Genomic DNA, 15,158 nt, shown 5'->3' with positions numbered 1-15,158 from the left:
ATATTTCTCGGACGCTCGGCTTTGCTAGATCTCACGCAGCTGTTTTCGATGTGAACTTGGCATCATCCCAAAGCGAATCTGCATCTCTGTTAGCCCCTGGAAATATTAAAGATTGGCATCCTTGGGTATCTCTGCCCCTCTCTTCATACACCCTCTTCACCGGCTGTGGCCTTGAACGCTCAACGCATCATTCAATTGCCCCGTCTCGTACTGCATTTCTCGCCTCAAAGATGGTCGTCGCTCCCCACGATCCGTTGAAGAGCGACGAGGCAAAGGACGCCGGGTGGGAGGCCGGCAAGGGAGGCCTTATCGGAGCAGCCAAATGGGGTTTCGGAGCGGCAATCCTGGGGAGCGCCGCCTTCTTCTGGTCTCCAGTCTACCGTAAAACCACCATCCAGTTCAAAGTGTAGGGCATATCAAATCAGAAACTTGAACTTATTAGGTAATACATGAGCTCATACGGCAATAGTTATGTTCAAATGTCAGCCATGGTCCTCGGCGGCATGATCGAGGCAGATCAACGCCTGAGGCAGTATGAAGCTCAGGTGAGAGCTCAGAGAAGGTGGCTCAGAGAAAAGGCAAAGTGGGACAGATACGAGCAAGAAATTGCACAGAACAATGGTAAATAAAGATGGATGAGCCCAGCATGTCGGATTTTCCAAAGATCAAAAGCTTGATCATGTATATAGCATCATATGATGATACCCCCAAGTACCTCACAATGTATAGTAGCATCTCCCCAATTCCAACGCCCAAGAAACCGAAATGAAAAGCAAAAAAGCACATTCGCTACCTGTATTCCGTCGGTCATGCTATTATCTTCTATCCTATTTTGACGATGTTTTAAACCTCTTGGGATCCATGTTGAGCTTGCACAGACGAGCGACACACCCAGACAGCTGAAGTAGGGTCTGAACACCTTCCAGAATCTTCATGTGTGTGAAGCCAATCTCCTTGATGAACTCTAGCTTTGAATGTTCGCTGAGCGTCGGCATTGTCTTTGTGACCTTGAACATGGTACTGATAATATCGTGGCTCGAGTATCCCAAATCCCACAGCTCCCGGAGGGTGTCCAGAGCTGAATCAACATTTCCCTCGTAGCAAGCTTTCAGCATGGCCTGCACTTTGATTGGGTGCGGTGAGTCGACCACCTTGAAGACATTGTCGCCAGAAACAAAACCGAAACCAGCCCATGTTGATTGCAAGTTGTTAATGGCTTGTCGCATATCTCCCTCTGCACTAAAAACCAAGGCGGCCAAGCCATCGTCGCTGTATTCAACCTTTTCCGCCTCGATGATTTGCAGCAACCGCTTCACGACTTGTTCATCCGTCAATTTGGCATACCGAAGGATTGCGCATCGTGATTGCAGCGGCTCGATGATTTTGTTGGACTGGTTGCAGGCGAATGCAAATCTAGTGGTGTTGGAATAAATCTCCATTGTTCTACGGAGAGCTTGCTGGGCACCGGATGTCATACTGTCGGCTTCGTCGAGAATAACCAGCTTGTGTCTGCCAGCGGGCAAGGTAACTTTCTTCTGCGCAAAGCCCTTGATTCGGTTACGCACGACATCAATACCTATGTTTACGAGTTAGCAGAGGTCAATTGCACCGCAGCATATACGCAAGCATCATGTACCTCGTTCATCACTGGCATTGAGTTCCAGGACAGCCTCCTTGTATGATTCTCCTAGCAGCTGGCGGGCTAGGCAGAGAACACTGGTCGTCTTTCCAATGCCGGGCATACCCGATATAATGACGTGTGGCATGTTTCCCTCCTTGGCTATAATCTTCAAACGCTCAATAGTCTCTGTGTTGCCGACAACGTCGTCCAGGAACACCGGGCGATACTTTTCCACCCTTCAAACGATGCCGTTAATAACTTCAAAGTGGAAGACACAGCTGCCCACCTGGGGGGGCTGGATTTTCGACATACCATGGTAACTCATAGTTAGGTGATCCATTGGACGAAGCTGCAAGAACTGCCTTTGACGTGGCATTCGAGGACTCGCCCTTTTCTTCTGGCTTTGCGGCGGGCATTTTTGCTTGAGGATTTTGGGATGGTGAACTAAAGCACTTTACGCGATCCAGCGGACGCGTCGAGATCGCTAAGTTAGCAGCTCTGGCACTGCTTTAGTGGACACCAAACTGCCTACAGCGGTACAAAGGTACATTGGAAACTAAAAGTGGCTCGTGCACCACCGCCACCACTACGCAGCAGCAATCGCAATCTTATCTATCCAACTTTTTTTTTTAGACTCTGATCGTCATATCGTCTCACGACAGCATTTACAGAGGGTCGAACCGTTCACAACCAAGCTCTCTTTTACCTGCGATATCACGCCTTTCACACAACCAGGGCCGAAGCATACACATAATTCCAAAGAATTGAGAATCAAAGAGGCCAATCATCATCCATAGCCGGACGACCGCAACAACGCAGCCATGGGTGTCGCGAAGAAGACGAGAAAGTTTGGACAGGTTTGTCTTCTTTCACCGGCAAGATTTATCGAGTTTCTGGGAGATGCTGACCATTGAATCTAGGTCAAACGAGTCATCGGCCTGAAAGATGTCCGACTCAAGGAAAACCGATTGAAAGAAGAACTCAAGCAGAAGGAGAAGGAGGCCAGGAGGACAGTCGGAGGAGAAGTCGTCAAGGAAGTTGCCCAGATGCCGAGCGGCATGTATTTCGCCCACAACGACAATCTCAAGCCGCCCTATAGCGTCCTCGTCGATACAAATTTCCTAAGTCATACCGTTCAGAGGAAGCTGTCGCTGCTGGAATCCATGATGGACTGCCTCTACGCAAAGTGCAACCCCATCATCACCTCATGCGTCATGGCCGAACTCGAGAAACTCGGCACAAAATACAGACTGGCTTTGAAAATTGCTAGAGACGAGAGGTGGCAGCGGATACAGTGCGATCACAAGGGCACGTATGCAGACGACTGCATCGTGGACCGGGTGACCAAGGATCGGATATACATCGTGGGGACCAACGACAAGGCGCTGAAGCAGAGGCTGCGAAAAATTCCTGGTGTTCCGATCATGAGTGTCGCGAGGGGCAAATATGTAATAGAGAGGCTTCCGGGAGCGCTGCCTACATGATAACGGGGTTATGGGTTAAAGCCTTGATTTATTTACTTTTTTTTCACAATCTTCGTTCTCGGTTTTTACACTTTACGGTTTTGCGCAACTCGCGACTGGAGTTTAGCGCAAATCCGAACCATTTCCGCTTAGGTAATACCACAGAAACCATCAGCCTTGCTGTCACCAGTCCGTAGTTGAACAATCTAGACTCCAAAGCGACTACGACGCTGTAAATAAACTTCATAACGGTCAGCCATTGCGACTCTAGTGTGTTACTAGTTGTGTTAAGCATATATAGGCATTTGGTGTGGCGCGCGAAATTTCCAGACGAGAACTTTTCGGCTTGTGAGCGCGGATAGCGAGCATCGCCACCCCTTTGTATTACAAAAGGCTTACAAAAGGCCGACGACAAGGCTGAGAACCAGCGCACTGGGCAAAACACCATCAGGCGTGACAACGAAATGGATTTGGGAATGAACTCGGGGAGCTCAGCATCCCTTGTAAAGAAGCGCACGCGGATTCTCCTCTCGTGCGCGCCATGCCGGAACTCGAAGCTCAAGTGTGACCGTGAGCAGCCATGCGGGCAGTGCGCCAAGAAGGGCCGCCTGGACTTGTGCGTCTATGCGCCAAAGCCGGAGAAGAAGAGGCCGGCGGCCAAGGGCATGGCGGCGCGGCTGAAGAGGCTCGAGGGCATGGTGCGAGGCATGATGGACGACGAGGGGAATCTCAGATCGGGGCCTCAGGCGGCGGAGGGCGTTGCGCCGCAGCTCAAAGGAAAAGTTGTTCATGGAGATAATGCGACGACGTATGTGGGCGCCACTCACTGTCTGGCGATGCTTGAAGATGTGAGTGATGAAAAAGGCGACGATGACAATGGGTTTTGGGATACGCGGAAATTCCGAAGGCTAACGGTGGTACCAGATTGAGGATATCAAAGCCTACTTTGACGATCCTGGGGACTCGGATGACGACTTGTTGCCAGGCGAAGAGCTGGATGGACCGGAGATGCTTCTTTACTCTCGAGGGGCGCCAACTAGTCGTGAAGAACTTCTTGCTCAGCTACCCGAGAGGCATGTAGCGGACAGACTAGTTACGCGGTATTTTTCATCTAAAAGCCCGTCTCAACGTGAGTATCATTCCTTCAGGTTCCTCTTGAGTTGTCAAAGTTTATGAGAGTTTCTGTGGTAGAAAGGAGGGAGGAGGCTGACCTCATGAGATATAGACGTTGTTCACCGTCCGACATTCACAAGAGCGGTAAGTTTGATGGAGAAACCCCCGCCCCAACTTGTCATAAACTCACCCATAACTAACAAAAGATGGCATCAAGTATGTGAAATTCTGGCAAAACCCTGGTGAAGCCTCACTTCATTGGGTAGCCCTACTCTTCATGGTACTCGCGCTGGGCGTGTTTTTCAATAACTTTTCCGCCCCCGACGAGGTTGAGAGTGATTCGCCGATATCAGTCAAGGACAGAATCAAGCAGTACCGCTCATGTGCGGGATGGGCGTTGATATGGGGCAAATACTCTCAGCCGACGTCTGTAACGGTGCCGGCGTTTATTCTTTATGTGGAAGCCGACTTCATTCTCAACCGAGCGGCGCAGATGAACTGCTACATCCTGTCGGGCGTCTGCGTGCGGTTGATGCTCAAGATGGGATTCCATAGAGATCCTTCTCACCTGGCCAACATTTCCCCCTTTGAAGGCGAGATGAGGCGCAGACAGTGGAACATGGCTGCCCAGATCGACCTCCTCGTCTCCTTTCACATGGGTCTGCCGAGCATGCTCGCTGGTATTGAAACAGATACGGAGCTGCCGCGTAACCTGGAAGACGACGACTTTGACGAAAAGTGCAAGGAGCTGCCGCAGCCACGGCCGGAGAACGTTTACACATTTATGACTTACGCTATCCACAAATCCAGACTACTTCGTGTATTCAGCAAAGTTGCCCAGCAGGCTCACTCACTAACACCGCCGAGCTACAGCGATGTGCTGAAGCTGGATAACCTGTTGACCGAGACTTGGAGCAGCATCCCGTCATTCATGTATGTGAAGCCGTTGGAAGAGTGCGTCGGCGAGGAGCCCCACCAGATCATTCAACGATACGGAATTGCGTCTCTATATCACAAGAGCCGCTGCGTTCTCCATCGACGCTACCTGGCAGAGGCAGACCCAAAGCCCGAGCACGACTACTCGCGAAATCAGTGCCTGGATGCCGCTACGACACTGCTGGACTTTCAATATGCTTCTTGGTTGGGCTGTCAGCCCGGCAATGTCCTCGGCCGCTCGGGCTGGTTCATGAGCTCGCTCGCCGTGCACGACTTTATGCTCGCCGCCATGATTCTATATCTCATCATCCAGAACGACAACTATTCCGAAGACGGCTCTGGCTTCGGCACGGCGGGCAGGCAAAGGGAGGCGCCGACCAAGGAGCAGCTGATTGCCATGATTCGGCGATCACATGATATCAGCTGTCAAGTATTCAACAAGTTGACGGATCTAAGAAAGACGGCGGATACACTGGCTGTGATGCTGGCCAAGCTCGGACGGCCAGTTGAGCGAAGCTCGCCTGCTTCCTCCAGCACGCAATACCCACAGTCCGGTAGGGACTCGAGTCGATCAGTATCTAGCCATGTAGTATCTCTCGATGCTGTTGGATACGCCTCTGACTATCCCAACAGCGGACTCGAAGGTTAGTCTTCATTCCAGTAGTGTCCTGTCCCCCCAGATGATATGCTTGGGTTACTAAGAAACTGCAGATTCAGGCTCTAGCTCCGGCCCAACACCATTCTCCCAGGGTCAGCCAGCCAGCACTGCAGCTAATGCGGGAGCTATACCCAGCCGCAGCAACGCCGGTGCGCCAATAGCAAACAACATTAACCAGTTCGACATGTCTTGGATGTTATCTGTGGATAACGTAGACTGGGTAAGTAAGCCCTGTTTTCCCTCTGGAGCAATTCTCGCTTTTTGCCGTGGCAGCACATGTTGCAGTTCCAACAAAGAAAGCTAACTATTGAAAAAAACAGCGACATCTAGATGCTTCCCTCGGCCAGAATGTGACGGATGGGTCGGGTTCCAGCACGGCTCAGTCGTGGATGGAGAGAATGCCGCTGGACGATGTGGATATGTTGAATGCCGATCTTTGGAATATGGCCCCTGAAACTGATGGCCAATGAGTTTGAGCACTTTGCAGAGAGATAAGAGAAATACGAGTAATGATACATTAAAACACTATGATCAGCCAACGCGCCTGCTTGTTACGTTTCTGTTTTCCAACAGGGGTGTTTGTGTTGATTGCAAAGAGTCATAATACAGCGACAATTAACTTGACGCCCTCTCCACGCCAAGTCCAACCAGGGTCACATGTTGCATCATAACGAACCAGTACAACACTCGTCGTAGCATGTCTCATCAAAACGAACTTGATGCTCGCAACCGCGTCTCAATATAGATTGTAGTTTGACTAGCAGGAACCTTGGAGGAAGAATTGAAATTACAACTCATGCGGCCAAATATGCAGATGAATGTGCCGATTTCCCCACAGGTTGGCCATCCATTATGATGGTACAAACCGGGAAATGCCACCTGGGATGCTACGCCAATAAGAGTTGGAGGGCTTTTTTCAAATAACCGTTGATAGCACCGTGCCATTGGACCAAGAAGGGAAAGCCGGATGGATTGGGGGAAGAGTGGCTTGGGATGAGCCAGTTTGAGGTTTTTTAAAGAAGAAATTGGCTTCAAAAGCCGCTCAACTTCGATAAGGAACGAGAGAGTGACGCAACGAACAACAGAAAAAAAGCACTGATCATTCCAAAAGCCCTTCGGTATTCGGCTCGTCGCAGGGGGCCCTGTGCCATGTTGGGCTCTCCCGGGATCAAAAAGAGTCGACAAAGTGCGCGCGGGGTGACGGACGGCAGTCCATCTCGCACGGAGTATTGCTACTTTACTGTACAGGCAATAATTTCACCGCGATAGGGACCGAAATGCAATAAGAAATTTGGAAAAGGGCACGCGAGCTAATGCATGATATAGGCCGAGTTTGCGGCAACACACCCCTCGTTTCTCCTCGTTCGTGTAAGCACAAGTACTGCAGTACAAAGTGTCCCTCCTCCGCGTTTTGAGACGCTCGCTTGAGCTTGATGGATCGGGCGAGGTTGTGCGCCTTTGTCGCATTCCGTGAGTTTTGCGGAGGAGCTGAAGGGCTTACCGTGTCCTGTACCCCCTAGAAAGTGTTTGCTGTCTCTGCGCGATCCGGCGCCAACGAAGCTCACGAGGACAAGGAAAATGAGCTAGCCAATAATTGGGGGCAATGCTATTCATAATGGCCTGCATGAGCGGGGGGTTGAGACGAGGAAATAGTATCACGTAGGAGGTTGACCGTCGGCTAGATGAGCGGTTCTTTGGGGTTTACGGGCATTGTCTGCAGCCGGTGAAGTCACAACCCTGTCACCAGCTTTTCTCACCCGCTCGTAGGGCGCAGTCACAGGGGGCGCTAAAATGGAAAAAGAAAGAAAGAAAGAAAAGAAGGCAAAGTCGCGATAGTGGCGGGAAGCCGGTTGGTGTAATAGCATGGGGAAGCCGCATCAACGGCGTCGTGCGGCGTGCGGCGTGTCGGAACGCAGGATCTCTCAACGAGCTACACTACAGGCCACAGCGAGTGACGAATGAGAAGGCAAGGTGTGAATGCAGAGGGAAAGCTATCGCAGGGGATTGGCTGCATAAACCGTTACACCCAGAACTGCTAGGCCTAGTACGAATCCAGGTATACGTCGACAAGCTCAAGCCATTGATGGAACCATCACATTACGGAGCTGTAGCACCTTGAGGGTTCAGAGAGATTACTCGTAGTTGCTAGAAGGGAGTGAGTGGGAGGCAAGGCAAGGCAAGGAGAACGTGGCCCTGTAGACAGAAATTTGAAAAATTACTAAGAAAAAATCATCACAGGTCTGGTGACTCGAGCTCTGGATCGATCGATGACGGTCCAGGCCGGCAGCAAGAGAAAAAATTTCGTGACATGGACCAACAATATCAAGGCGATCTTGAAGCAATTGAGGATATGAGCAATGGAATGAGGTTAACGAAATCATCTGACTGGAGAACCGGGGCAAAAATTTACCTAATCTCAACCTCTCCTTTGCCGCTGCAGGGGCTCTGGTCTCTCTGCGTGTATCCGCTCTTGGCCCTGGGGTTGAACCTCGTTGAACCTGGAGCGTGGAAACGTGGGAAGAATTAACGAGAGCTAATGCAAATAGGCCGAACGCCGGCAACGCGGGAGACTGTTACCTAGCGGTCGTATTTCTTAGTGAGGTTTTGTATGGGGAATACGAAGGGGGAGTAGCACTGTGGCAGCCGAGAAGAAATTTTTTCTTCCTTCTCTTTCTCTTCTCTCATACTTCCAAAGGGTCTTTTTGCTCATGGATCCTGCGGCATGAGTCGAGTCAAGTTGAAGATCCTACCCCATTCCTTCTTAGAGCCAATGGCCCGATAAGATACCTCAGATAGCCTTTGGTTATCTCGGAGCCGCAAATCCAAAATATTTTTGTATTGGATACTTCAAAAGTACCTACACCGAACGGCACATGCCCTTCAAGTTCTTGGGCGCGGTACTCATGCTTCGTACTTGGGGACAAACTTTTGGTCCGATGCCGCAATCCAACTCCAGTATTGTCTCAGCACTATCCGGCGTCGACAATGTATATACTCGTACTGTAAGCTGCCGCGAATTAGGCAGCGTGCACCGTACTGCATCGAGAGCCGCTGCACGGAGTACCGAGCCCCATGTGCTACGGCTTTGGTCCGTAAGTGAGGAGCGCGTGACAGGCCGGGTCAGCCATTCTGGGTAGCCCCGGCGCTGGAAACTGTGCTCCATAGCTTTAGCATTGCATGTAGGGACTTTGGACATGTCCATAACTGACACACGTTGTTCAGAACGGCAGTATCATTAGGCTGATGCGGCATGTCTGTATGGAGTCGTGGTGTTCGGTAAGGGCAGGTCATGCAACTTGTAATACATAATACTGGACCTCACCTGTTAGCCCCCAGGTAGACCAGAGGTACTCGTACACATGCAGATGGAGTATGATGGCATTCGGAGAGACCGCTAGCCGTCCTGTGCCTTTGTCGACGTCGTCTGCTGACCTTGTGCGCCTTTCTTCCGATGCCACAGTGTACGATGATAGGCCCTGGCACTCCGTACAGTAGATGGTACCTGTGCTCCCTACACACGTTAGCTCTGATCTTGTGTAGCATTTGGTTGTGTTCCTCTTCTGTCTTTAGCGCTTGTGCATGCCATTGGTGGTACTGGCAGCACTATCTAATGGCATGTAGTAATACCAGATAAACGGCAATGTCCAGCAAGCCCTTGCGCCTCATCCGCGGAGTTGCATGGAGCCAAGGCGCAAAACAAGAAAATCCCAGAGGCGACTTCCTTTAGCGACGCCGCCCGATTGGCTGGCCCCAGACTATCTTCAAGTAAAGTGGTGAGGGAACACAGCATCAATGGTTCAACGCACCTTTGGCCCGATTGGACACGCATCGTGCATGGGATGGGATTTCTCTGATCTGATGCGAACGGAAAGGCATCGACAACTCGAGCAGAAACCCGTTGCTAGCCTTGCCTTGTTCCGGTCAGGTCATCCGCACGTGAATGGATCGACTTTTGCTTGGAAGATTTTGGAGCAAATCAGGCCAGTCGCGGGCCCTATCGGCGCGTCTGACTGGCCAAAAGTTTACACAGGCCTAGCACTCATACAGGTACCATGTTACGTAGCAGTTGTCTCGACTTGCACGAATCTAATCAGATGTTGCCCGTTTGTGCAAGGTACTCCATACAGGGATCCATGATGACGGAGATCGGGCTAGCCAACTCAAAAAAAGAGGTGGTGGTAGAGGTACCGGGTACCTAACAGTCTTACATGTTGCTCCGTTCCTGTCGATGATAGCGGCCGGGGGGCTCCGACTTTTTTTTCGACTTTTTTTTTTTTTTTTTTTCTTTCACTTCATCTTTTCTGTTCTGTTCTTGCCGTCGTTAACCATCCATGGGGAATGCTATGCACTGAGATTAGGGCTCGCTCTTTCCCCCAAATTTTCACAGGCAGTACCTAGCGGCACCTTTCAGTTGCGTTCAGTAGAGTCCAGACCAAAGTACTACCAGGTACCCCTAACCCAAGCTTTTGCAGCACATGGCCGTATCGAGGACCTTGCAGGTGAGGCTTTGACACTTGCCTTTACACGGAGTCGGTACAAGTGCGCCGTGCAAAAGTTCTCGTACCTGGTACTACCGCTGCAAGTCTCTCATCTTGGGGTCCAAGCGGTACTTGCACCTGTACCCTGTAGGTACAGTGCCTGTATCTGTACCTGTGCCTGTACCCGTCGCCTCCGACCTTCGCTCCTGCTGCTCTGGGCGAGGCAAGGGTGTGCCGTCATTCTGCATCGCCGTTGACTTCACTCGGGATTGTAGATGGTATCAGTGATATGTATTAGTATGAGTATTCGAGTAATAATTGCCCATCCAGGGATATTTATTTGTAGTATGACGCATATTTCTGCTTAGTACATGCGGAATTCTATACCGAGAGTCGACTTGACTATTCGTTCGCCTTATTTGCCTGATTACAGACAGACTGACAGACTGCATTCAAGCAAGATTCATTCCCCCCCTCCATCTTGAATCTACTTTAGTTACCTATCCCAACACAACCACCCCCCCTCCTCATCCCTTATCGCCCTGCACCCAGCAGCAGCCAGCCATCTGACTGGTTTCAGCGCGCGGCCGCCATTTAAGTAAGAAATTGCCAGAGTCCTCACACGCCAAGGCGTGGCGAGGCCACTCCAACTAACCCCAATCTTTCCGTCTCTTCGAAGCTAGTCTCCCAATTCGCGCGAGCTAAATCGACCACAGCCGTTGTTCTTATCGGGAAAAAAAAAGAGACTTGACCCCTCTACGGTACAGTATATCCAGTATATCCAGAGGCCGTATCCCGTCGCCTCGCCTCGCCGCCTGTGGTCTGTCTGGTCTTTTACACGGCGAATGAATGCTCCTTGCGACAGCGTCTCGGCCCCCTTTTGTCTCGTCTCGTTATATCACAGGCAATCCCGGCTGCGGTCCCCTCGGCCCCTGGCGACCAATTGTATTCAACTCCATCCCATTTCCGCCTCTTCTTACTCATTCGCCCACCGCTCTCGAATATCCATCCGCTGCTTGTCCCCCGGGCCTGTGTCGTGTTTGTGCCACCGGCCTAGACCAGACCCGACAAGTTCTGCACTGAGACTCGCCGAGCTGCCCTCGTGGGATCCTACATACATCATCACCACTTTTGCTGTGCGCCGCGTCCAGCCGCTGGCATTGGATCTTTCTAGTACAAGTAATACCGTGCTCGCTGCTTGTCCTCCCACGCTCGCCCGTTCAAACGGCCCACGACCCACGGCCCACGATCCACTGTCATACCTCGCTCTTACGTACTGACTACTCGTTTTCGATCCATGAGCTGAGAGACAAGCCCTACTGCTACCTCTTTTTTTCTTTTGATCCCCCACCATCAAATCCGCTTCCTAGGCCATCTGCCTCTGTTTCACAGGCGGGCTGGCACGTCCGGATAACGGTGGCCTTGCCTGTCGAATAAATACACAGCCTGCGTCGGAGCAAATCAACTTCCTGTCTCGGCGACCAATTTCATCCAGTCGGCTTCGGCCTCAGATCCCACCAACAAGCCAAACGGAGCCATGCCGGCACAACTCAACGGGTCCGTTACGGGCGCCCTTCCCATCCATATCGCGACCGACCAGACAAACGGCTTCCACAAGCAACATAAGCATTCGCGATCCTCCTACTCGGAGTCTTCCCCTCTGGCCAACTCGAGGAACAATTCCTTGACCTTCCGCCCTACCAAGAGATTCATGTCGACGCCAAAGACCATTGCCGTTATAAACGCTAGCGGCCGCCAAGCTGCGTCGCTGATCCGCGTGGCTACGGCCGTTGGTTACCATGTTCGTGCACAGCTGCGGAATCTCGAAGGAGTTGTCGCTACCGAAGTGTCCACCAACCCCAACGTCACTATCATTGTTGGCGAGCTCTATACAAGACACCAGCCTACCAAGGAGAACAAAGATGTAACTCAGAACGGCCCCATGCCCGGCGTCGGCGTCAACCACGATTTGATCGACAATCTTTTCCGCGGCGCACAGCTCGCCTTCATCAACACTACTTTTTACGGAGATGAACTGCAGATCGGCAAGGCTCTGGCCGATGCGGCGAAAAAGGCAAACATCCAACACTACATCTACTCTTCCATGCCCGACCACGCAGTATACCACACCGGGTGGCCGTCGTTGCCTCTATGGGCCGCCAAGCACAAGGTTGAAGAATATGTGAGGGAGCTGGGTCTGCCTGCCACCTTTGTCTACACCGGCATCTACAATAACAATTTCACCTCGCTGCTTTACCCATTGTTCTGCATGGAGCTGCAGCCGGATGGCTCTTTCACATGGCAGGCTCCGTTCCACGAAGACGCCAAGCTCCCTTGGTTGGATGCTGAACATGACGTTGGGCCTGCCATTATACAACTTTTCAAGGACGGCGTATCCAAGTGGCAAGGGGAGCGCATCGCCTTGGCGTACGAATACTTGACTCCGGTGGAAGCTTGCAAGCTCTTTGCCCGCGGAGTCGGCCGCCCTGTCCGCTATATAAGAGGACCTATCGATATCAAAGTTCGCATTCCTACAGGATATCGACAACAGCTGGAGGCTCTGGAGAAGCTTTTTGATCCCAACGAGAAGGACCCCGCGAAGCAGCCCCCCTACTTTGGTGACCCAAAGCTGGAAGCCAGCTGCCCGCGGGAAGCGCTTGAGTTGTGGGAGGGCCCTCGAGGGCTAGAAGAGTATGCCAGAGAAATGTTCCCACTGGAAGAAGAAGCCAATGGCTTGACGTGGATGTTTGACGAGGAGGATGACGGCCATGAGGCCCGGATGCAGGCCACAACGACTTCTGTGGAAAATATGAGAATCCAGGATGATGTAGAGGACGAGTCGTCCGACGATGACGACGAAGATGGGCTTGTCATGCGTGGCCTGAAGCGAGCTGAAGAAAGCTGGCTTGCTTAGAGAAGCTGTTTCTTGTGCAAGTTGCGTCCGTCGTCATTGGATGGGCGATGATTGTATTTTGCAAGCCTTGGCGTTTACATCGACATGGAATTCGAGCCACGGCTTGAGTCGAATGGTGTATCTGGAGCACTGTTTCATTACTTCTCTCTTATTTTTCTTTTGGTTGCCATTTCCCCGGGTTTTCTTCAATTTCTCTTTTTTGCCCCCCCAAAGGCGTAGGTCTCTCTCTACTGCTTGATAATGGGTAGCTTTTACGAACGACACCGATATTCCACACAACTCATAAGAGAAAAAAAGCGCTTGGACAATGGACGATGGGAGTTTCAACATGGGTGACTATTTTTCCTCCTCTTAGCACAACTGCACATTGGCGTGGCGTTGGTTGGCAGGGCGGAGAACTAAAAAATATAAAACAAATCTGACGAAGGCGCGCGGTCTTGGAACTCGGTGAATAAAGGGGGGTTACTGTTGGGAGCGGACCATTTTTTCTCTCCTCTTCACAGCAGTATATAGTTTATACGAACTTGCTATATGCACTTTAACTGCCGCCATGCGTCTTGTTTCACTAGAGCGTGAATGGGTGACTTCTGTCGAGAGGCTTTTTGCTGGTGCTAGATTCACGCAACAGAGGATAGGGGCAGCAAGGGGGAAAGCTTGATGATTTTTTTTCTTATCCCTATCTTATTGGCTGGCTGTCTGGGGTGGTACAGAGGATTTCAAGTAACACAACAGGTAGACGAAAGTTGTTCTTGGTCGTAATTTGTGGTTTGTATTCATCATGTATCCGTACATATATGTGCTTGGTACATATACAGTACCTTGTAATTACGAGGTATATGTCCCGAAACCACTGTTTCCCGCTTTTCTATAACATTCATATCCCATAATGTTTCCCATATAGTTTGCCTTGCTCCTTTTTGTTTCCAAGCCGAAGTTCTATCATAAACTCCCATTTCACCTACGCCTACACAGACACACAACATAACTAGCCTCACAGCTTCCCCTTGAGCAAGTTCCCAATCATCTGCTGGCCAGTAATGTACGTCGTCTTCCACAGCGTCGGGAAGTCGAGCGTGCTGCTCAGGCCATCTGCAAAGCCGAAGAAGAGCATGGGCGGGATCCAGCCGCGGGCGTACTCGAGCGCGAAGCAGCCCTCGGGCATCTTGTACTGCTTGGCGTCGCCGCGGCGCAGGTGGTGCACGCTGCCGGCGGGATACACCTCGGGCTCGTACTCGCCGGGGACGTAGGCGACCTGCGTGCCGGACAGGATGTGGAAGTAGTCGTCGGCCGTGTGGCGGCCGGTGTGGCCCTCTGTGCCGATGGCCGTGCCTGAGAGTTATCTATTAGCTGTCTTTCTCTTCTTCTTTTTGTTTTGTTGTTTGTTTTTTTTACTCACCAAAGATGATGAGATACTCAGTCACGCTGGCGTGGATGATATACATGGCTCCCATGGCCCCGCCAGCATTGTTAAACACCCAGTCCTCCTCCAGGTTGACGTATCCCGGCACTTTCTCATTCAGCTCGTCCACGATGTACTTGACGATGCCCCGCGTGTTGTTGCCATGCTCGGCGACTCCCCGCTGCGCAAGATCGTGCAGGTGATCCGTATCGAAGACGTAGAACCGCTCCAGGTCCTGGTCGAGCACGTACACCACGGATGCTAGCAGCGCCGTCAAAAGGCCCAGGATGGCCAGCAGGCGGCTGATGCCGGGCGGGGAGGGTTCGTTGCGAGGCATTGGCTTGCTTCTCTTCTATAAGAACCTGAAAAAGAAAAAAAAAAGAGAATTAGTATATATTACACGGATTAATTCTAAAAAAGAAAAAAAAAAGGAAAACAAAAGCTTTAGGGGAATTGAAAGGAAGGGCGAGTTATCGGAAACGAACCACTTTGGGAATTGGGCCAAAATTTAGCCAAGTAAGCACAACACCCGGCAATAAAACAACTTCAACGAAACGCCGATGAATCGCCCAGTTT

At 51.3% G+C, this 15,158-nt stretch overlaps 5 protein-coding genes across 5 annotated transcripts; 3 read left to right on the top strand and 2 right to left on the bottom strand.

Moving 5' to 3' along the window:
• Positions 1 to 230: 230 nt before the first annotated feature.
• T069G_09539 (uncharacterized protein) lies at positions 231 to 629 on the top strand (the record flags this gene model as incomplete). Its single annotated transcript, XM_056176749.1, has 2 exons — positions 231 to 406; positions 470 to 629. The coding sequence occupies 2 exons, from the start codon at positions 231 to 233 to the stop codon at positions 627 to 629; spliced, it is 336 nt and encodes a 111-aa protein (XP_056025227.1).
• Positions 630 to 827: 198 nt separating this feature from the next.
• T069G_09538 (DNA polymerase III, delta subunit domain-containing protein) lies at positions 828 to 2,037 on the bottom strand (the record flags this gene model as incomplete). Its single annotated transcript, XM_056176748.1, has 3 exons — positions 828 to 1,576; positions 1,637 to 1,857; positions 1,934 to 2,037. The coding sequence occupies 3 exons, from the start codon at positions 2,035 to 2,037 to the stop codon at positions 828 to 830; spliced, it is 1,074 nt and encodes a 357-aa protein (XP_056025226.1).
• Positions 2,038 to 2,442: 405 nt separating this feature from the next.
• T069G_09537 (fcf1 domain-containing protein) lies at positions 2,443 to 6,261 on the top strand (the record flags this gene model as incomplete). Its single annotated transcript, XM_056176747.1, has 8 exons — positions 2,443 to 2,478; positions 2,542 to 3,069; positions 3,447 to 3,932; positions 4,009 to 4,213; positions 4,310 to 4,341; positions 4,415 to 5,777; positions 5,845 to 6,011; positions 6,112 to 6,261. The coding sequence occupies 8 exons, from the start codon at positions 2,443 to 2,445 to the stop codon at positions 6,259 to 6,261; spliced, it is 2,967 nt and encodes a 988-aa protein (XP_056025225.1).
• A 5,545-nt stretch (positions 6,262 to 11,806) lies between these two features.
• On the top strand, positions 11,807 to 13,183 carry T069G_09536 (nmrA-like family domain-containing protein; the record flags this gene model as incomplete). The annotated part of the gene is made up of 2 exons (XM_056176746.1): positions 11,807 to 12,145; positions 12,203 to 13,183. 2 exons carry the CDS (start codon positions 11,807 to 11,809, stop codon positions 13,181 to 13,183), a joined length of 1,320 nt encoding a protein of 439 aa, XP_056025224.1.
• A 991-nt stretch (positions 13,184 to 14,174) lies between these two features.
• On the bottom strand, positions 14,175 to 14,919 carry T069G_09535 (ERG2 and sigma1 receptor like protein domain-containing protein; the record flags this gene model as incomplete). Its single annotated transcript, XM_056176745.1, has 2 exons — positions 14,175 to 14,512; positions 14,580 to 14,919. 2 exons carry the CDS (start codon positions 14,917 to 14,919, stop codon positions 14,175 to 14,177), a joined length of 678 nt encoding a protein of 225 aa, XP_056025223.1.
• Between the last annotated feature and the right edge of the window lie 239 nt (positions 14,920 to 15,158).

The sequence above is a fragment of the Trichoderma breve genome, chromosome 6, assembly GCF_028502605.1.
Source record: "Trichoderma breve strain T069 chromosome 6, whole genome shotgun sequence".
In the NCBI taxonomy this organism is placed as follows: domain Eukaryota; kingdom Fungi; phylum Ascomycota; class Sordariomycetes; order Hypocreales; family Hypocreaceae; genus Trichoderma; species Trichoderma breve.
This window is presented reverse-complemented; position numbering and strand designations above follow the sequence as displayed.